This window comes from Pleurodeles waltl, chromosome 1_2 (assembly GCF_031143425.1).
Source record: "Pleurodeles waltl isolate 20211129_DDA chromosome 1_2, aPleWal1.hap1.20221129, whole genome shotgun sequence".
Lineage (NCBI taxonomy): Eukaryota > Metazoa > Chordata > Amphibia > Caudata > Salamandridae > Pleurodeles > Pleurodeles waltl.
Window position 1 is genome coordinate 336320534 of NC_090437.1, and position 23616 is coordinate 336344149.

At 45.1% G+C, this 23616-nt stretch overlaps 1 protein-coding gene across 2 annotated transcripts in view; it reads right to left on the reverse strand.

Moving 5' to 3' along the window:
• DENND4C (DENN domain containing 4C) overlaps nt 1-23616 on the reverse strand; it is a 1359979-nt gene that overhangs the window by 948305 nt on the left and 388058 nt on the right. For both annotated transcript variants that reach the window (XM_069239287.1, XM_069239298.1), the window contains exon 10: nt 7902-8077. In XM_069239287.1, coding sequence (XP_069095388.1) covers nt 7902-8077 — 176 coding nt within the window. The remainder of the gene's footprint in view (nt 1-7901; nt 8078-23616) is intronic.

Genomic DNA, 23616 nt, shown 5'->3' on the forward strand with positions numbered 1-23616 from the left:
TGTTTCTTCAACTCGTACTCCGTGCCCTCACGGAAGTGGTGTGTCCATTAGCAGAGCTGCTGCTGTTTCATAATTTCATACTTATCCAAAAGAAAAGAAAACCTGCACTTGTGTGTTGTGAATCGGTGTTTACAACCCCAAACAACGTGTTTCAACCACACAGGGTCTTTGGAGAAGTATGAAAAAAACATATCCATATATACACACACACACACTGAAAGAACAATTACACCCAACACAAATTTCCCCTGATGTGTAGAAGTATGTTTATTAATGTGTTTTAGTCATGCCACATTTTCTATGTGGAACGCAGTTTGAGACAAGATGGATGTGAAGCTAATTACAAAGGTTCATTTCAAATGCAGTGGTTGCTTTGCTACTGCTCAATCTTCTATGGTGCAGATGTAGAATTGCAACATGTAGCAATGTTTTCCATTCCTTCACTAGCTTTATTCATTCACTGAAAGTCTTATTGTTGAATGTTCCGTATGTGTTCAAACATCTCCTGACCTATAAGCAAGTGAACAAGTTACTTATGTTTTCCATGCCAGAAGCACAAAGTCATGAAAGAATGCTGTTTGGCCAGTTTGCAGACACTAAGAACCTACAGGGGTCACACTAGTTGAATAAACCTATTCCCAGATGCAGGGAGGATGAGAGGGTTGGTAAGTAATCTGCAGGTAGACAAAGTCTCTACCAAATATGGTGTAACCAAAGGTAAGTAACTTGTTCATCGGACAGAGACTTCTAGCTGCGGATTCCTTACCTTAGAATAGATTCCCAAGCAATATCTCCCTGGAGGTGGGTCTATAAACCATTTCAGACCAGAAAGTCCTGGAGGAACAAACATGCAAAGTGCCTGTCACAACAGACCTGACTATACAGGCAATAGTGCTTGGAAAACCTGTAGAGATGCCCAAGTAGCAGCCTGAGAGATGTCCAGGACTTTGTGAGCTAATGCAGTGGCAGCAGCTGCGTCTCGGGTAGAACTAGCCTGCAAGCCCTCAGGGGACTGTTCTCAATGCAGAGTTCAATCGTTCTGGAGATGGTCTGTTTCTGCACAGCTTTCCCTTTCTTTGGCATGGCAAATCGAATGAAGAGTTGATCGTCTATCCAGTGTTCACTGGAACAATCATTGGGGGCGCTGGCAAGGTCAAAAGGGAACACAGCAAACTGAAAGTGCTTATGGCCCACCGTGAACCGCAGGTAATACCTTTAGGCAAGCGAAACAGGATTGTGGTAATAAACATCCTCCAAGTCCAATGCTACCGCCCAGTCTTTAGGGTGCTGGCTAGACAGAACTGATGCTAACATGAGCACCTTGATTTTCTCAGTCTTCAGGAAGCAGTCGAGGTGAAGCAGGTTTAATATATGACAGAGGTCTCCATCCTATTCGGGCACTAGAAAGTACAAGGAATAGCCACCATGACCGTGCCTACTTCTGCTGCCACCACCCTCTTGATGGCTCCTTTGGCTAAAAGAGTCGGGCAATTTCTCACATAGCATGGAGAGGTGGTCCTCCATCAGCCGATCTCAGGATGGTGGCATGGGCAAGCAGAGCGTCGGTGGATGAAAGAGAATAACCCCGCTGAACAATTTGGAGCACCCATTTGTCTGATGTTATGGACTGCCGGATAGGCAGGGGGTAGCAGATTCTGCTACCAGCAGGTTGCCCGTGATGATGAGAAAGCAAACTAAAGGTGTTTGGAGGCTGTGGCTGCTATGAGGGTTCTGGACTGGGCAGACCTCTGCTGTTGGGGCCCATTGGGCTTGTAGGAATGGAGTTGCCGCCCTTGGGAAGCCTGCTGGCTGGGTAGGAATGGAAACGGTTGGTAGTTCTTACTGTAGTCATGGCAAGGGCGAAAGGGAGAGTGGGGCTGGTGCGGTGCCATGGAGAGTCCAATGACTGGGCATTGGCCTTCTGTACTTGAAGAGCTCAATTTTTGGCTTGTCACCAAAGAGGCGGGTTCCGTCGAAGGGCATGTCCTAAGGGATACGTGAACATCCCACAGAACGTCTGTAGATCTTAGCGAGTTATGGCGTAACTGCCACTGATGACACATTCACTCAGCAGAGTGACCAAGTCATATCTAGTCCACAGTGTATGGTGAACTTTGCTGCTTCCCTGTCGTCTGCAATAGCCTGGGTTAGGATGACTCCGGCTTCCTCCAAGACAATAATCAGCACTTGCTCAACCAAATCCCTAACTGGCACATAGTGTTCATCAACCGCAGTGTTGTGTAGACATTTTAATTATAGCTTCATACACGTTATTTTAGCAAACTAGGCCCACCGCTGTGCACTTTAACATAGACATATTATAATCAGCTTTGTTTCAGTATTTTAACAATAGGCACATTTGTGGACTTGTTTTATTTTTCTCTATCTAGCTGTTCTTTGCCTAGCTCAGCACTGCATTCTTAAACAAGACATTTCTTTCACTCTGTGCTTTTTCAAGGCTGCAGTAAGACAGGTTGCTGGCAAAAGTGGTACGCTTGGTCTCTAATGTTCACAGAAACATATACGCTCTTACGTGGGGATCCTTTCTTAGAACATCAGCTGTTTTATTATAAAAACACTGCTTTGACCCATGTACGTTAGAAGGAGATTCCAGCCAGATGACCACGACTGTATGCTGACTGCGGAGTGCTTCGCTGCAGCTGCTTACGTAGACTACAGGCCTCGTGCTCAGGTATGATGTCTTCCCAGGCAAACCTGAAGGGCAGAATTAGAGCTTAACATGCTGTGCTCTAATAGACTAGGTAGGAGTTATTCTTAACGATCTTATCGGACAATATGGTAACTTTATTTTTATGTTTCACTCTCCTTGTCACAATTTTTAAACCTGTTATGCTTCATTGTCCTAGTTATTGCAATACATGCTTTATTATCTAGGATGCAGTTACTTCAATAAATCCTTTTTGAACTATACTCTGCCTCTGATTGTCCTTGCATACGTGAGACTAATGTAACCAAGAGAAACGGATGAGATCTGAGTGACCACCATTTCCCTGAGGAGCCAACTGGGTCATGCATCTGTTGCCCAATCATCCCTGCTCTTGGGTGGAGATGAGGCACTGCTAGTTAGCCAGGCCCAAAACCCGGATTAGACCGACAGCTGTCACCTGTAGTGGGTTCAGACTCAGTCCCCCACAGTGCAAATGATTCGGGGCCCAAATTCAGTAGTCTCATTAGTATAATGAGAGCCTACGCGACAGTGTAAATTAGGTGGAAGAGATCAGGCTCCTGCCGAAGGTATCCAGCCTCTTGAATTCCCTATCCGGTGGTGCGGGAGGGTAAGTGCCAGAGTCGACTCTGAAAGTGGAAGCCTGGGTGACTAGGCTCTCTGGGCTGGAGTGCTGGATGTGGAAAGCTGGGTCCCAATGCCCTCCCCTATCCTTCTACACCTCCGCCCTAGAATGACGCAGCCTTCACAAGTGGAGCAGTGATGGTAGGCAACATTGTCCAGTACACAGGAGCCCTGCGCAGGGACTGGCCCATGCCCGAGCAGGACATGTGTGAGTGCTCCATTAAATGGGAGGAGAGGTTCTGTGGCTGTGACTCCAGGCTTAAGCATCTCTGTCAAGATGTTCATCATCAATGCCATGAGCTGTCATATCAGTTAGAAAATAATTATTCACTTTTCAACTCAATTTCTCATTTGGGATGAGGAAAAACATGGAGGTCTGACCAATACAAACATTAAAATTGAAAGTCGTTTATTGAGTGAAAAATGGATCTCAATCCAAAGTGTCAAAAAAATGACAGGAGTCAAAACAAGTTTCCCAAATAGAGTGATCCATAGGTGAGCACTGAAAAATAGTACTTGTGCAGAGCATTAAAAAGACGTTAAATTAACACTTGTACACAAATCTTATTTTCAGATATTGCAGACCAAGGTGCAGAAATCTGTAGTTCACCATAGATGGATTGCATATATCAGACGTTTAATTGACCTCCATGTTTTTCTTCAGCCCAAATGAGAAATTGAGTTGCAACGTTGAATTTGGTACAAATTGAGTAACTAATCTTTTACAAATCAGACAGAACCATTTTTGTTTGCATTGTACAATATACCCAGGTTCTGAGGAACACTGGTTTACTTCCATGGTTATTTAATGCTGAACGCCACAAGGGCAGTGTAAGGACCAGTGTCTCAGCCTCCCTCCTCACCACCATGGCAAAGGAAACCCAATTCTCAGTAGCCACACTAGGAGGGTCAAAGGTATTGTCTGTGGAGGTGTCCACACCACTTGCATCAGCCAATTCCTCAACCAGTTCTTTTTGGGTTCTTTCAAGGGGTTAGGGTAACTATAAGAATACCCAAGTGTCCAAACCAGGCCTATTGAAGAAATAAGGGCCTATTGAAGAAAGTAGGCCCCGGCTCTGACTCTGAAGGTCAAGTTCCAGCTGGTGACAAAGTCAACACCAGTTCAGCCCTGTATCAGAGTCTGGTATAACAATGGCACTAGTAGTGCAGGGAATGACATCACTGGGACCGGCTCAAGGATGCAGTCACATGACCAGCGTCGGTCCGGGTCAAGGAACAGATCCAAGGGGCCTGGCTGTCGCGGAGCGCAGACCCTGCTGCAGGAAACCAGCTGAGACACTTTCCAAACCTGTGGGGCCCAAAGGCACTCCAGATGGGTCAGCACTCCTAAATATGAGGTGCACAGCCTCATAAAATTATTTCAATTGGGTGGGGGTCACTGCAAATCCAGATTATTCTGGGAGGTACTGAGGAGATTGCATGCCCTCCAGGAAGGTCCAAAGGGAGTCCAGGTTCACCTCCACAGGGGCGCCATACAGGCTTGTGTAGTAAGACAAACTCTTTGTTGATATGTTGGGGAGTATAGTGGAGTCCCGGTTTGAGATGTCAATTGGGTAATCGGGGTTCCCCTGCTCTCTGGTCTAACCAGCCACGCCAGCAATCACCCCGGCCCTGCCCCCCCCCTCGCATGCAGGCTGCCCGGGTATGTCTTGGAGTCGTGGCATCGGAGGCGCTCTAGGGTTTCAGTGTGGGCTTCACACCCCTCGGCCAACTGCTGTGCAGCCCCTTTGTCCGCCCCCAGCCTTAACTCCCACTTACGTAACTCAGTCTCCAGGCCGGTAAAGTCTGATTCTAGCTCCTTCCTGATCCCCACTGTGTGTCCAATGCAGTGTCTCCTTATAACCACCTTCAGGGCATCCCATTCTGTTCCCCTAAATGAGGCCGGCTCCCTGTTCAGGGAAAATAGTCCTTTAGGTTAGCCGTTAGTGCAGTACGGAAGACCTCGTCCTCCAGGGCTCTGGGAGACACTCGCCATGTTGGGATCAGGGGGCGCCCCCCCCCCTCTCAATTATCAGAAGGGTCAACAGTAGCGTCTTTGATCAGAAAATGTCCCACCTAGGTACTCTGTATGCAGGACATCGCTTATGACTGTTGTGGAGCAGAACATGTGATCTATCCTCGTGTGCACTTGGTGGAGAGATGAATAGTATTTCCTACTGTGGGGGTGCTGTGTCTGCCATGCGCCTGTCCTGCCCCAGTGATCTAGCCACTGTTCCAAGCCTTTCGCTACCCTAAGTGCAGCAGCTCCTGATAGCGGTGTGGAAAAGCAGTCCCTGTCTGGGTCAACGACGCTATTGTAATTCCCTCCCAGCAAGTAGGGCCCCTAACGTAACCGCGCCAGTCGGGCCATCAGTGTCAGACAGAAATGATTCTGGTCTTGGTTAGGTGCATACAAACTCCCCAGTACTATGGCTCTGCCGTTAAGGCGTTCCTCCCTTCTTTATCCACGTCAATTGTATTGGCCTCAAAGGGCACCCCTGCCCGCACTCACACCAGGGCACCCCGTGCATACGCCGAGTAGTCCTGTAGGAGTGCCACCTGGACCCCCCTCCGTTTCATGTAGGTCAGTATGTTGTGCTGCTTTAGTGTGGTCCCCATGCCTTGGATATTCCAAGACACCACTTTAATAGATGTGTCAGTGTTTGGCATTTTGTTTTGTGGGTTGTAATGTCAACAAGGCCATGCTGCCCCCCCCCACCCCCATCCCACACCTATTGCATATATGGGCCAGAACAGGAAGAAGAAAAAAAGGAACCAGATACAACTCCCAACTCCCTGACCCCAGATCAGTCCAGCAACGGCCGAACGACAAAACCAGTGGAACCAAACATCTACAGTCTCTCATAATCGCCCTCCTGGAGCATTCCATGAGTGAATAAGGGAGGAGAATGTCCGGATGCTTTTTATAGTCCTCCAAGCCATATCAGACTGTCCCCTTCTAGTTACATACCGCCTCTCCAGCCGGGGGCCGACAGCAGACAGAGGAAGGACTTCCAAAATGTATCAGATTAAGGGGGTCATTCTGACCCTGGCGGTCCATGACCGCCATGGCGGAGGGCGGCAGAAGCACTGCCAACAGGCTGGCGGTGCTTCCTGGGCGATTCTGTACCGCCGCGGTCAGAAAAGGGGAGCCGCCGGTTTCCCGCCGGTTTCCCGCTGGCCCAGGGAATCCGCCATGGCGGCGCTGCTTGCAGCACCGCCATGGGGATTCCGACCGCCTTCCCGCCAGCCTGTTTCTGGCGGAGTCCACTGCCAGAACCAGGATGGCAGGAACGGGTGCCGTGGGGCCCCTGGGGGCCCCTGCACTGCCCATGCCACTGGCATGGGCAGTGCAGGGGCCCCGTAACAGGGCCCCACAAAGATTTTCACTGTCTGCTTTGCAGACAGTGAAAATCGCGACGGGTGCCACTGCACCCGTCGCACCCCTGCAACTCCGCCGGCTCCATTCCGAGCCGGCTTCATTGTTGAAGGGGCTTTCCCGCTGGGCCGGCCGGCGGTCTTCTGGCGGTCGCCCGCCGGCCCAGCGGGAAAGCCGGAATGCCCGCCGCAGTCTTTTGACCGCGGAGCGGTCTTTCGGCGGGAACCGCTTGGTGGGCGGCGACCGCCGCGGTCAGAATGACCGCCTAAGTCTTCTGCCATCTGGGGTGTCACCCGGGGCAGCACCTCGTTCATGCTGCCAACAGATTCACGGTCAGGGGTGTCCTCGGTTTCACGGATGTCAGATGAGTAGAGCATATCTGTCTGAGGCCGACTACTCATTCAGTGATGCCGCTGTCTGAATTGCCGCTCGCTGTTACTGGGTTACTTGAAGTTGCATGGGTCGTCTCGGTCGGTCAACAGTAGATCTGTCTTTAGAGCGGTGCCTTTTCCGCCGACGGCCAGGTGCCACCTTTGTGGGACTCTAGCCATTCCCATGCTTCCTCTGGCGTTTACCTTTCCTCATCATCAGGATTAAACTACGAAGATAACTTCCCAATGTGGTAAGAATAACTTGTGCAGCGCTCCAACAATAATTAATGCACAGGGCTCCAAACATTTGGCAAAATTGGCTTTCTGAAGCCAGTTAATAATTTAAAACTTGAAAGGTTAGAAAGTCCCAATGACAAAAAGAGGAAATATACTGACCATCACCATTTAAAGATGCACCAAGGGCAAAAGGACTGCACAGACTGAAGACAGGACTAAAGTATAGCCCACATAAAAAAGCTCAAGAGTCTACAACAGTATAAAAGGGTAATAAAACACTGTGAAGGTAGAATGACTCAAATAGGAGCACTAGTGGTATTAAGTAGTTTTATCTATTAAGATTAAAGGCTCAAATCCACCAATTACTGGTGAAATACAGCTTTGATTCAGACGTAGGCAGTTTAGTGATTAGAAACAGATTACAAGAGTAAAATAGTGCAATCTACTGATTGAATTCTGGATAAAATATGACAAATGCACTTACTTACAACCAACAATCATTTAAAAAAACCTCTGAATTGTTCACAATATGTAAATGTGTTTAATTTTCCAGCACTGTTTTTATAGATGCATTGGGATATGACTCGAACATGTGCATACTTACATGTAAACCATATTGGTGTCCAAGTCAACACAGACAACGTCTTGAGGAGGATCATAAAGGTCAAAATATCTTGAATCAACACCCACGATAAATGGAACAGGAGCACTAAGCACGTCTGCCAGAGACAGAGGACACAGTGGAACATACGGACACTGCCACTGGAAAGGAAAGATCATCTGCAAAATAAATTAAATCCATAATTATATAAGTATATTGTTATTAAAAACGAAATACACATTGGTACACTCCAACTCACTACAGGTGGAATTTTGGCAGAGAGCAGCCATAAATGCTGATAATTCTCCGATGCCTTGGCAGTAACCCTTCATTACCCTGATCCCTTCCCTACCACATAAAATTCGCTATTTCATAAATGTGAGTCCATATCCATGAAACCTATAGCATGCTGGCTTTTAAACACACATTATAACTTCAATGTGCCCACAAAACACGTATATGCAACCTGCCTCAGAAATGTCCTTCTGCCTTTCAGAAAGCAGTACAAGTTTTGCTGAAGAAACAGATCTTCTGGAAGGGTGGGAGGGAGAACAAGCATGGACTCAGACTAGGGATAATCAGGCTCAGGATAATTAATACTAGCAGGAAATGATAAAAGGTTTACAAAGCTGTGCTCGTCACAGTCTTAGTCATAGAGGCATGCAAACCAGTAACACGACTTTGGACATCCATTTACAAAATATGTATACATGCTGTACATAAGCATGACATCGCAAGATTACCAAATGCTGACAGATTGGAAGCAAGTGCCTAGGCATTTTGACCAGCAAAAAAACACTTGAGAACGAAAACCTTCAACATGAGATTATGCTGAAATGATGGGATATCCATAAAACTTACATGCAACCATTCAACAGTGCACCCAAAAACATGAAGAGTAATAATGTCTAAATAATTTGATCGGCACACCAAAGCACCACAACTCAAAGATACACATTAACTCTAGAGGCACTAAGCACACCAGCTGACAGATGAGTGCCATAAACAAGACTGAATATAGTCAGAGGAAGAAGAACTAAGGGCCAGATGTAGGTAAGTACGGGATTGCGACTCGCAAATTGCAAGTCGGAGTGACTCGCAATTTGCGAGTCGCAATCCCATATGCAGGATGGTGTCCCTGACATCATCTGCAAATCGCAAGGGGGTCACAAGGACCCACCTCATTAATATTAATGAGGTGGGTCGCAATTTGCGATTCCCTGCACTCACAGGGATGGTGGCCTGCTGGAGACAGCAGACCACCATGTCTGTGACTGCTTTTTTAATGAAGCAGTTTTTTTTTTTTGTATTGCCGCACGTTTTCCTTAAAGGAAAACGAGTTGCAATACACTCGGGAAAATGAAACACTCTGCAAAAATATTTTTTGAGCCATTCACAAAGGGGAAGGGGTCCCCATGGGGACCCCTTCCCTTTTGCGAATGAGTTAGCACCCACTTCAAATGGGTGCTAACTGCGAATTGCTTTGCGACCGCGTTCGCGGTCACAAAGCAATTCTGCATCGCGGTGCGAATTGCAAATAGGAAGGGGAATACCCCTTCCTATTTGCGAGTCGCATTCCCATTTGCGAGTCGGTACCGACTCACAAAATGGGAATGTGCATCGCGATGAGCGTTTTGCATGGCACAAACTGCGAATTTCGCAGTTTGCGCCATGCAAAACGTTACCTACATCTGGCCCATAATGTATTCATCAAGGATAGATGAAGTGGACAGGTAAAAACTATATAAGCATCTAGGTCAGATACGGTGAAGCCCTTGGAAAGGTATGAAAAATGATATTGTGCTTCAGCAGCATTCTCAGTGTCAATTGTCCAACTGTTCCCCTTGGGGAGGGACACAACTCTACAATCTGCAACGGAATATCAAAACCCTAAGGAACACACATCAAGGCATCACTAGTAACTGAAAATAGGCTCTCTGAAGTACGTTTGGGAGGCAGCTCACACAATGTAGTCCAATATAATATTACAAGACACCTACACAAGCCTTCAACTTGCAGGTCACAGGAACATGCCCTGAAACACAGGTTGAACAAATTTCACCAACAGAGACCACAGATTGGAAAGAAAAGGGCCACCATTTATCAGACCAGAAAACGCAAGGCAGCCCGAATCAGTCAACTAGTAACCTCAATGTAATTAAATCAGTCACTTTCATCTATAGTGTCTAGGATGTTAAGCTATGTCGAAGGGGCAAGACAAGAGTCACAGAAGAGGGTAGTTCAAAAGAAGTCAGCACACAAAATGTATATCATACTACACAACCTCATCTTGGGAATACTTGGCATGCTATTAAGGATTCTGCATTGCTCAGTTACTGCACATACACAAAGGGCAACACCTCTGACACAAAAATATACTAAAAGATGATTGTGCAACACAACCCTCCAACAATGAGGACCTTCAACCACTACATTCAATACTACAATCCAAACCTCAATTACACATACAATCTCAGTTCCTGACACCAAGTAAACCATGAACATCGATCATCACCCACAAGAAATGTATCTGATCAGGAAAATTAAAAAGAACTCACAAAAGGTAATTGCTCAAATGGATGTCCTCATGGAACAGTATCATTTCTTGAATGGGGGAAGACAGTCAAAAGAAACCATATGAAAATCTAGGTTAAAGGTTTCTGGGCTTTTGAGGAAAAAACAAAAGGCAAAGCTTTAAAATTAGACAGAGTGACTCGTTTTAGCTGTAAGGAAATTTCACAATAAATAAAGATTCACCTTCCATTAGTCATAGCACACCAAAGGAACAAGAGGCCTCAGATACTTTGATTGTAGCTATAGAGTTAAATTGGAGAATGCCGTCACCCAAGATATGGATAAATACCAAGCCTTTAAAATCTACTTGTCATGCAATACAACTTCATCAACAATGATTAAAGACGTGAAATACACAATAAAAGCAGCAACATATGTAATGTCTCGGATAGATAAAAAAGGAAAAGAAAATGTTCAGTTGCTAAACTATCACTGCCTACCTTCATTGCAGGATATAAACATATGGTTGAAACTGAGGCAAGCCTTACTAAACCCTGCCAAATATCCGCGACAACAGAAGAGCTTAACTACCATGCAAAAAAAGTTAGAGCACACACCCCACTACACTTCGATTGTGCCACAAAGGAAAGAACACAACAATACGACTGTCAACATCTGGACAGTGTGCGCTCTACGGGCGACAAAAATCCAAAAACCCAGCCTTCATGCAAGAGCATAATTCATGCATTGTGTTTATATGCAGTATGTTAACCTTTTGCATTGCAGACTTTAACCTTGAAAAACACTATTAATGATGTTTGCAATAACTGTTCATTTGCAAGGTATCGCTGGAGGCTTACTGAGTGGGTTTGAGTGTGGTCCCTTTCTAGGACCATCTAGAAGCTTTCCCTGCAGCATGACTGGGTGTGGTTTGTGGGCTGGGCCAGACTCTATATAAGGGAGCCAGCCCAGCTCTACGTGCTCACTATTCAGAGGTCCCGGTGCAGAGCAGCAGCAACTTCCTAAGCTCCTGTTCCGGAGGCCTACCTTGATGTTCCTGGTCTGCCCCGCATTATATTGGTGATCCTTGAGCAGGGCGGTAAGGCGGAGGTCGGGCTGGGCCCCCGACCCCGTTCTGAAAGACTCGAGTTTTGGGCCTACTTGTGAAACTTTCAGAGTGCGCGATTCATTGCTCTCATGTAAACCTTGGAATTCAGATCGGCAACAGCTTGCGCGATCATTTCATGGCATTTGCATATTCTTGTTCGAATCAGCAGTGTGCGCGATTCATTTCCAGCATGTGAAACTTGACGTTCAGATCGGCAACAGTGTGCGCGATCATTTCATGGCAATTAAAACTTTGGTGTGTTGTGTTTGTTGAGGTGCACACAGTTATCCAGAGCTTTTGGATTTTCTGTGAAGATGCTAAATTCAAAATGTGACATTCTTTGTGCATATTACGTCCCTAGTACATTCCAGGGAATGTTTCAGATAGCCTTTTGTCCTCATGTAAAAATGCAATGTTTGTTCTGAAACATTATTCTAGAAGGTTCTTGTATTTCTAGACAGTATGTGATATTTCATGAAAAGCTCATATGAAACATTGTATTAACCCATTCTTGATTTTTTCCAGGTACCTAGATGTCTTGAGGTCTAGTTATAGTCACTTCTTAGATTATCCATGGTTACAGTATGAGAACTCTTAGAACCATAGTCTATTGAAAGTCAATGTGATTATATCTTGATGTTCCTACAGGTCTCCTTCCCAGCTGTTCCCTACCTAATCCCCTTTTCCCCCACTTGGACTTTCTCAGGCTCTGTGATACTTCTATCGGAGCTTTGGAGCCGTCTAGTGGTGGACATTTTGGGAACGTGCGCAGGCCCCCGAGGATCTGGTCTCCCTGACAACCACACAGGCAATTCACCAGTCAGCTCTATATCAAGTAGTGGGCCAATTTCAATACCTCTATGTACATTTTGAAAACAGTTCAATGATACGCAGACTTCTAATAATAGAAGACTTGTCTAGCACATTATTATGCTGATTAGCAGGGTTCCAAGGCAATCTAAACAGCACAGGAAATGATCAAACTGGGAAGTTGAGCCCAGAACCCAAGCCTGTGGGCCATAGAGGCAACACAAACGACCAGGCCAAACCTCCTTCACAAGCCAGAACAGAAGATACTAAAAAGATCAGGAAACTACCTGTGAAGTTTAGTCATCTACTATCTAAAGATGAATGTGGCATGGTTAGAAAAAAGTAAATGCTGGTTTCACAACTCTCCCCATCGCTTAGTCATGAGGGCTCAAGAAATGAGGTGCATCCCTGACAGATGACAACACAACACAGGGGTGTAAAGGCAGGTATAGATAAAACCTCCATACAGGTGGAAATATAAAGACGCTAGATCACCAATAATCAGACACGCAATGCCCACGAGGAGTGCAAAAAGTATTAACAAAGTTTGAAACTGGTACAATTAAGAGCCACCTAAACATCTCTAAACTCCAAGTGAATGAACAAGCATTTTTTTTCTTAACCCTAAGAGAACACAATGCTGTATCTAAAGGGTTGCATGCGTATAATTTTATGTAGTTTTAATTAACCACAGTTGGTACTCATCCGCTGAGTGGCCCAAGTGAGATTCAAACCTATGTCCATAATGGCTTAATAATTCCAACAAGTGTCATAGTGAAAAAATCTAAGCTACTATATCCCCTAAGATTCCAAGAATGGCCATGCGTCGCACTGAAGCCAAGTTTCAGCATGAAATTGTATGGCGGTAAGGAATACAATCTGTGATGCAAGATATACTATTGACAACAAGGCTGTGTTAAGATTTTAACTTTTTAAATAAAAAAGTAACTCAGTTTGTGGATTTATTTATTGTGCTGCGGTTGCCAACACCCACTAGTACAAACCAACACCATTGAAGTCATAGCAAATTCTGTGTATACCTGACAGGACATGAGGGTTGGTGGAGTGAATGATGTATTTATCTCACCGCCTTTTTGCAGGGGTTAAAGTAGAAGCTACAGCATCATTTATGGTAGTAATCTCCTTAACAAGACAATTATCATTTTTAGAGATTAAGATATTCTTTGATTACGATTTATATTCCTGTAGAGAGCTGTCATCTAGACATGTAACATTTCTGAAATGAAGACATGCAGTCTGGACATAAGATTGTAAAGAAAGTTTTTTTTGCAATTGTTGGGGTTACCCATTTAGCACACTTCATGCAAGTCAGGCTAAAATAATTTGATAGATTATCAATAATACATTTTAATTTCTGATAATTCTAAACTGAGTAATTCAATTTTTTTGTTGGAGGATTTTAAATCCAGCAAACCCCTACCACCAAGATTTCATCATACAGGAAGCTTTCTGAGAAAACAGATATTCAGAAAGGGCTCAATTAAAAATGCGTTCATGCCTTGTGCTGTTCTTTTTAATGCTGGTCTACCTACAGATATAGCATCTAAACTCTCCCAAATTGGGGTAGACAGACATGTTTGTGGACAAGTAAGTGACATGCGATCCAAAGGCTGTTACCTAGCAAAACAATTTTTTTAAAAAAAACTATCGCTCAACAGTTTGTTGAGTAATGCACAAATACGGAAAAAATTGATGATTTGTGGAAGGGAAACCTTTTTAACTGGTAGTTAAAAAATAAGCTGGAAAATATAGATAATTACCAATACTTAGGCAATGACTATGAGCAAGCCATTATATTGGTCCCAAAAAATAAATCAAAGTCAAAGCTTTATGTTCTTTGGATAGTCTGCTAATGTTTATTTATATAGAGGCCTTTCTTTGAATTCCTTGATTACAGCAATTAATTGTAACATAATACTGATAGTTTTACATGAAAGCAAAATTGTAGGGCTGGATTGGAAAGGTGGTGAGGGATGTTTTGCTGCTCTGGCATGACAAATGATTCAAAAAGGCCATGGACTGGCTCCCTAATATTATATTTCAGTAAACTATGTTAGAGCTAAACCTTTGTGCCTGCAACCTACAAGCTGCTTGAGGCTCTATTAATTTACTCCCAGAACTAGTGTTGGGTGCTCCAGTAAGTACAATACTGCTACATAAATTTTATTTATCACAAATAATGAAACTGACTCCTTATAACTGAAAGGTAAGACAGGATCCTTTTTAAGGGGGATGTGCAATGTTTAGTATAATATTAAATGACCAAAATCTTTCGATAAAGACTATATCTAAGATGAAGCATGGAGTCACATCCTTGCTAGGAAATGGTAGGTTTTCTGGACTGCTTCCACATCAATGGTGGAAATTGTTCTGTAAGAAATGCATATCTCTTTTTTTTTTACCAATACTTATTGTTCTGAAAATATGGGGGTCAAAATCGCAAAGCGGCGGCTCGCTGGTGAGGCAACAAGAATTTATTAATGGTATGCACGTGTGGACAAATATTTGATTCACTCGATGAAAGATTTTAAATTTGTATTGGAACATTAGAATGGTTGGAGCTCCACTGAAGACAAAGTGGCACAGGGCTAATAATGGCTGGTATAAGCCTTCTACTCCAACATTTCAATGGTTGTCTTTCTGTTTTTCCCTTTTTAATTTAGAACATTTAACCCTCATTTAATGGAATGTTCTAGTTGCCTAATAGCCCTTCTGCCACAACTTATACATGTTTTTAAAAATCCACCTACTTACTGCAGGCTAAAAAAGTGCAAAAAGACAGCTGCAGAGATTACTACCAAAAAACAAACTCCCTTTTAACTACAGTTCACGATTTACCTTCAGAGTGACAAAAGACAGTGCATGTCTGTCTTAACATGAAGCTTTCCTGATGTTTCTTGAGGTATTGATGCCCACAGTTTGGGTTTGGAAGGTGGAAAAAACACAATTACACCATCAACTCATAAACCATTTTAAGCACGCTATTTAGTTGGACGTATAGGTTGAAAGGTACGGTCTACTAAATAATATTCCTAACAATCGAAATATGGAAGCTATCACTTCAACTGTTTGTCACCAACAACAAATCAGAAAGCATTCCCTTTGTGTGTTCTGCAAAATGAAAAAAACTGCAGCTCCAATGTTTATACAATGTAGTCCTATTTGAAATAAATCAACACACTCCATCTGTTTCAGTTAAATGTGTAACCCTCTACTCAGCTAAAGCCATCAGTTACCTAAATCACATCTGGTACAAATGTCTTGTGTTTGGTCACTCCAAATAAAACATCTTCAGCATTCAATAAGGTTTTCTAAATTTGGTTTTGCACGTAATGCTCATTATATCTTAAACATCATATTAGCACAGCAGTTGAGATGCAAGGCCTGTTTTAGAAAGGGAGGCATGCTCTCAATCCTGTTCTGTATCTAAATGTCTTAACAAATGGCCACATTGGATTTTGTACACTAATACAATGGCAACATACTCTACACTTGATGATATTTTAGTCAAAATTTATATTTTAAGTAAAAACAATAGACAGCTCCGATATACATGTGTTCTCAGAATGAATACTAAAAATCGTTCATTTCTGTCTTCTAAATGTTTCAGTAGATCGACTAAGACATAAGTATTACTACAGCCACCATTGATTTTAATAAATGCCAATTGCTGTTTCCAATTCTGTGCATCTAACAACTGCAGCTATACATAAATCAAAAATTATAATCAAGATTGTTAGATCCATAGCTAAAAAGAAATAGCAAATGCTCTAGCATCCCAGGGGATCTCTCTGTCCCTTTTATTAAACATGAATTCTCTTCATCAAAGAACTCTGTCATACACAAATGATCTACACTTCATGCAAAACCGTCAACAGTGACCTTGGGAATAGTTTAGCTTGGCTGCAGGCACCTGGCTTTACCCCTGCTTTCAGTGCTCCGTGGGAGGGCAGAAATTACACATGTGAATAACATGCACAGGGCCAAATCAGCACCATCACTGTTAATCATGCTGTACGTTTGATATCCACCCCTCAAACAGCAGGGCAAGGTACATATGAAAGAAAGGAGAGGCTGAGGAGAGGTCCATATACCTGCCTGAGTGTGCGAGCCTTGTGAAAAAGCCAAGGGGTGGGACTTGTAGAGCGAGACGGTGCCTTAAACTATAAGTTAACAAAACAAGAAATTAAGGCCCTCATTTTAACCTCTGCAGTCTTTTTGGAAGACCGCTGATGTACCACTGTGCTGAAGACCGCCAGTGCAGGCGGTTTTCTGCACAGCATATTATGACTGCTGGCAGCCATACTGGCGGTCGGCGGGGAAGTGGAGGCTGCTCCACCGCCACGTCATCAGAACACTGCCCACCAAATCACGTCCCATGATTTGGTGTGGCGGTGTTCTGGTGACGGGGTGCTGGCGGCGGAGCAGCCCCCATGGATCCCGTTCCCTCCCGGAGGATCACCAGACCAGGTAAGGTGATCGTCCGTTAGGGGAGGGGGGTGGGAGGGTGTTGTGTGTTGAGTGCGTGCATGTGGGTGTGAGTGTGAGCGTGTAGAGGGGAGTGTGTGAGTGCGTGTATACATGCGGGGTGTTGTGTGTTTGAAAATGTGTGCGTGTCTTTCAGTTTGTATGTCTGTATGTATGTGTGCGTGCGTGTATGACTGTCTGTTGGAATGTTTGTTAGTATGTGTGCGGGTATGTGTAGTTGTAGTGTGTGCGCATGTAGCGGGTGTGTGTCGATGTTGGGGGTGTGGGGAGGGGGGGTCCTGCCACCTTTGAGGTGTGGTAAGGGGGTCGGGCTGTGGGGGGAGGACTTGGGGGTGGGGGAGGGAGGTGGGGGAGACCCCTATCATTGCCAGAGAAGGATTTCCCTGGCACTGATAGTGCCTACTGCCATGGATTTCGTGGCGGTACAGAACCACACAAAATCCATGGTGGTATGCAGGGTCGTGATACCGCCGGAGGTGTAGTGACAGTCGCTGGTCTGGAGACCGAAGTCTCCAGCCCAGCGGTCGTTACCACCCTGGCGGTCGGAGTGGAGAAGTGGCGGTTTAGCATGGCGGTCACCGCCATGCTTGTAATGCCATTTTTTTTCCCGCCGGCCTGTTGGGTTGTAATGAGGGCCTAAGTATGCATGGGTTTCTGCTTGTAGGTGAGTGAGACCATGCACCGTTGTACGCATATGTGTGCGTGCACGCTGCATGGTCTACTGGAGCAACCTTCAATGGTTATTAGAAGAGCTCATGGACAGAACATCACCATACTCGGTTATGAGACAGGCCGAAAATTACAAAAAGTTTTAACATTTGAGGAAATGAAACAGAAGAACGGCCCACCAATTTCCCATTTTCTCCAATAAAACAGGAAAAGGAAAAAAAAATAGTAACATTATGATCCACATTGAGCATGACTAAAGCATTAACATGTTAACACAAAAACTTGTGAGAATGGCAAATCAACAACTGACTAAACAGTAATTCCAGTGAAACCTATTTAAATACTCAAAGGTATACAAAGGAATAAAGCAAGCGCTGGCAAAGCCAATCGGTCTCAGCAACGTCAGATGTGTTTCAGCATTGCATGGCCAGATGCTAATTGTTCCCCAGGCAGGAGCTGCACCCACAACTTGATGCAATGTTACTCCTTTGTGTAACTATGGGACACATTTTCATTGTGCAAAAGAGTACATGGATGTATTTTGGGCGCTCCTCTATGCAACTTTACGTCCCACCCCCAAGCTGATGCTAGGCCCACAACTAACACTAACTTATCAAAAGTGCCATGTTTGGTCAGACCCTGCAAGCTGGGAAACTGATTTTAGACATTCCCATTCTAAGTTTGGGTTAATCAGAGTTAACGTGCACAATGCTAGCTGAAGGTGTCTCTAAATAACGTGAAGCCTCTTTCGCCGCTATGACTTGGTGACAGAATGGATTCACCCGATGTTTGTAAGTGAGAGGAGTAATCTTGACGTTTTCCCCCAAAAGCACTTCATCACTGATCAAATGAAATATGTGCGCCCCACACTCCCAGTGACGTAAAATACCTCACATGTGTGCTACACAGCATTCAACATAACTGGCTGCTTTGTTGCTCTTCCTTGAAGGGCAACAAAAGGAACAACCATATCAGGAGATTTCGCTCATTCTCCACAACAGACTGCCACTTTCTTACCTCCGTTCTCTCACAAGTCCCGTATCCCCAGCACTAAAAGTGGTAGTGGCAAACACCACTGCTGGCCCGTCCGAGTTTTTTAACTAAAGATCACGTGCTGTGAGAGCAGCCAATGGCAGGAAGACTTTGTTTTTCTCTCTGGCGCAGACAGGCTAGAGCACACACTCAGCATTGCACTGCCGTCTCGCACCCATTCGCCATTGTCAGCGCTATATGCAAACTTTAAAGGAGCTCGGTCGAGCGTGCACGAGATGAAGTGGAACCTAGGCATGTGCAAGCTCAGGGAGGCCAAAGAAGATAATCATCCTAATATATACTACCCTTTCATAAACCAGCATCGAGATGGGAAAGAATGGGGGGGGACGGAACCGGCACCCTCGGAAAACACAGTGACATTTGATTTTGGTCTTTGAATGTACAGCAAATGTAATGAGATAAGAACAAGATTTACAGGCCTGTTTACAGAAACAGAGTGGAGCTCGAAGGGAGTGAAAACAGGACCGATGATGTGAACTGCTTTTCAACAAAGAAAAACGTAGTTCCTAAAACAGATACGAATATGGTGACCAGTGTATTGATATAGTACTTGGTCTCTGCTCTCGGGGAGGGATAAACATAGGAAGAAGCATGACAAATGCATGCCATGGACAAATACTGTGAAAGAATAATAGAGAGACGATGAAGCCAGAAAAGGAAAAGCAATGGGTGGGCTGTAAGCCGACAAAGTATATAAAACATGCTTCAAAGGAGACCTAAAGGACAAGCCAGGCCAAGGTGTTTAGGAAGCATTCAACAGGGATGTATAAGAAAACAAGATAGAGACAGTTCAGGAAGAAGAGACCATAGGCACAGGAGTCATGTAACAAATATAAAGGCCAAAATGCCCAGCCAAACCCGAGCCTGGAATTGTGTGTCATTTTCTTTCACCACTCCATTAGTTCTAAAGGAAAAACTCAAACCCTATCACAATCTTTTAATCAAAATACACATATAAGCCTGATTGCAACTACAGGCCACTCCAGTACTTAACAGTCAATCTCAGTCAACAATATTTTTGATTAAATTTACTTTATCTTTTTTGCTTGAGGGAATCATTAGAACATTGAAAAAGGTGAAACCCAGTGAATCGCAAACCAAAATGCCAGTGTCACCCTCTCACAAGCTGTACCTCTTCCCTTATCTGCCTGTGTTATCAAGAGCAAAGGGGATGATGTGAAAGTAGGAGAAAGAAAAATGAGGGGAAAGGAGATGGGAGGCAAAGAGAAGTTTGTGTGAGGAAGGGAGCCAAGAGAGAAGAACCAGTTACTTACATTAGTTAACACTTTTCTGGCACAGACTATCTAACTGCAGATTCCTCACTTTTTGAATACTTGCCTAGGCTTCAGACTGGATCCGGAAACATTTGAGCGTTATCTCTGCATGCTATCAGATGGCGCTGAACAACTCCGTACTGATGTTGTTGAATTCTAAAAGTTATGTGTGGAGCAAATATAGGCGCCACTCTGGAATGTCAGTTGCTTTCCGGGCTTCCGTTTCCCCAAAATGCAGAAGCCTAGCATTAAATTGGCGTTGACCAATGTGCAGATTCCTCGACTTGGAATCTTTTTAATTTGCAGAGTCCAAGTCACTGAAAGTGGAGGATGTAAGTGTCAGTGAGGAAAGTTGATGAATCTGCTGTTAGTGTCTCTACCAGAAAGAGCATAACTGAAGGTAAGTAACCTATTCTTCTGATAGAGACTTGTAACCACAGATACCAAAGCAATACCTACTCAGAAGGGAGTCTCAATTGGCTCAAACTAAAAGGTCTGGTAGGAATGAGTGGGCAAAATGCCCCTCTTGGCCAACCTAGCTGTCAAGGTAGCAGTAGTTTGTGAACATGTGGAGGGACGTCTACGTAACCGACTGACTAATGTCCAGGATAGGAACTCCGTATGTTAATGCTTTCGTAGCAGCCTTGGCTGTGGTGGAATGAACCTTTGATCCTTGGGCAACACGTAGTAGACCTTAATACACAGATGATTGCGGGGAAAATGGTCCGATTCTGCTCAGCTTTGCCTTTTTCCGTTACTGCGAACCCCACATACAGTTGATTGTCCACTTGGTTTTCTCTGGTACGGCTGATGTAAAAGTTCAGCGCTGTTTGGGGTCTAGGCAATTGAATATCTCTTCCTCCCTAGAGGGGTGAGGCAAAGCATAGAACACTGGTAAGGTGATGGTTTAACCAACGTGGAATGGCGTCACTATGTTTGCAAATAATTATGCCCAAGTACACAGTACTAGTTTGTCTGGGAAGGTAGTAGTGTACGGCGGGTTAAGGCAGGGCCTGGAGCTCGATCACTGGCCGTGCCAATGTTATGGAAACTAGGAACACTACCTTGGTGCTGAAAAGCCACAAAGGACACCTGTGCAGTGGCTCAAAGGGAGTGTGCATCAATTATGTGAAGACCAGGTCAGGATCTCACTGTGGCATAACAAATGCTGGAGTCCTGTCATGAAATGCATCACAATAGGTTATTTAAATAATGATGGCGGATCCGGAAATGTAAGAAGGATGCAAGAGCTTAAAAGGAATATTTTATCTGTGCCCAAATCAAAGCCTTTCTGAGAACAAACAACAGATCTTTAGAAGGGAGCTCTATGTGTTGCATTCAGCCCAAAACCACAGATTTTTCCCAATGACTGGTGCATACAGTTGTTAAGGGCTGCCTGGCTGCCAGGATGACATCAATCACCTCTGGAGGAAGGTCAAAGGCGTTCAGCTGTCATCACTCAATCTCCAAGGATGAAGGTGGAGTTTGTGCTTACCTGAGTGTAGGACCTTGCCCTGTTGCTGCAACAAAAGATCTTCCCAGAGGAGGAGCCTCATTGGAGGACAGATGCTCGTGCACAGGAACTCTGCATACCATACTATCTGTGCCCAACCCAGTGTCACTAGGATTTCTTGGCTATGATCATTACTGATCTTCAGAACTCTGGCCTGGATAACTATCGACGGAAGGCATACAAACATCCGAGTGCCACCGTATGCAGAACACATCTTCAAGATAGAGATGCCTTGGGAAACTCCAATGGGCAGAACCTTTAACATTGCTGTGAGAAAAGGCCTCTTATACCATGGTTATCCCCCACTTTTTGCATGGCATTTGATGTTATGTCAAAGTTGTTAGTGCCCAAGGCCCCTGCTAACTAGGTTCTCTGGGGTAGATCTCTTTCCCTAAAACTGTTGTGACGCATTGGCACAACTGGCAACACCTTTAACTGCCACTATAAGTACCTAGTAAATGGTAGTTCGGTACCCAGGGCATGTGGTACCGAGAGTGCAACTCAGAGGGAAGCAGCACAAATTGTGCCGCCCACTTGTACCATGCATCCAGAAGCACCAAGCACAGCTATTGCAGGCTGAGTGTTCAGATGCAATCCTAAAATGCAAACGCGGCATGGCACACAGCCTGTGTGCCCTGTCCACTACACACTGCATGCACTATAATTAAGTCAACCCTCTGGCAGGCCTTCCAGCCCTAAGGCAGGGTGCACTATCCTGTGTGTGTGGGCATAGATGCATGAGCAATATGCCCCTACTGTGTCCTTGCCAAACCTGAGACATAGTAAGTAAACAGGACAGTCATTTTCATGCATGTGCTGGGCAATCGTCAGTACAAGTGCCACGGCTACATGAAGGCTACTCTGAACCCTGGGTTGTTTGGCATCAAGCTCCTCAGAATGATAAACTCAAAATGGTATGTATTGGATTTATTACAAAATGTTCCCAGGGGTCACCTTAGAGGTGCCCCCTGCAAAACCTAACTACCCTGGCATGGTTGCGAGCCGGTCACAACCAGCCTGCCACCATCAGACAAGATTCTGGAACCCTGAGGTGAGAGATACTGCTCTCTGGGTCCCAGAAAAAATCTCTTCCTGGGTGGAGGTACTAAAAAGCCCTCCCTCAGGAATGTGTACTTCCCTGCTAGGAAGCTTCAACTGGCTAATGCCCTTGAAACTCGACCCCGAAGTCTGCTGCCAGAAGCAGATGAACGCCCCCTTTGCAAACCCCCACTTTTGGCAGGAGCAACAGCGGGAAACTACACAAAGGATAGGAGGGGTGGTCATGCCCAGCTTGCACCACCCCTAAGGTATTGCATGCAAGGTGACCTCTCTATTTTGTTTTCCTCCATCTTCCACTGAAGAAAAATTGCCAATCAGGTTTAGGGAACTGAGCTCTGCGCACAGGAAGTGGTCACTTATGGGTGTACCAAAGGTAGATGACCCACTGGTCACTACTAGGTACTCCCCTAAACTCCCACTAAATACAGTATTTAGTGGGCCACCCTAGACCAAGAAAAAGGATTCAACAGACAAAAGAAGACCAGCAACAAATAAGACACAAGGCTTGAGAACGGAAGTCCTGATGCATCAAGAAAAGGAATCAAACCCTGCCTGCTGCACCCAGGACTCGAATATCGCAGCTGAGGGGTTGCTTGGACGTTGAATGGACTATACAAACCCCCAGAGGACCTCCAATCTTCAAAAACCACCAAAGACCTCCCTCCAAAGTGAAGCCATCACTCTACTGCAACAAGGAGCCAAAGACCCAGTGAAAGCCACTTCAATGATCGGCTGCTGACCAAGGAACTGGACGCCGCTAACAGACCAAACTCTACCCGATGGACCACAAGGCCAAATCCTGCAAGTGTGCCAAAATTGGTGGCACTGTGCCTTCCAGTGGTCAAACCGTGCAATAGCTCCAGGTACTGGTCACCTCACGTCTGATACCAAGAAAGATAGTCCACTCCGGACTGTAAAAGTACCAGGAGGAAGCCCCAGTTGAGGCACTTCAGAAACCACCAGGATCTCCCACCAGAGTGCCCCACTGACCTGCAAGCAACCCTCAACGTGACCTACCTCCTGCTTCCAAGGGCACCTTTGCACACAGTTCCTGGCTCACCTATTTGATCTACACCCAGCCGCCATGTACCGAAGGTCCAGCTTTGCCCTAAAGGTCCCCTAGCCCTTGCTACCACGACAGTACAAGGGGACCCACCGGACGTACCTTTAAGTCCATCTGTCCAGTCCTTTTCCAAGTGGTCCCCTGCA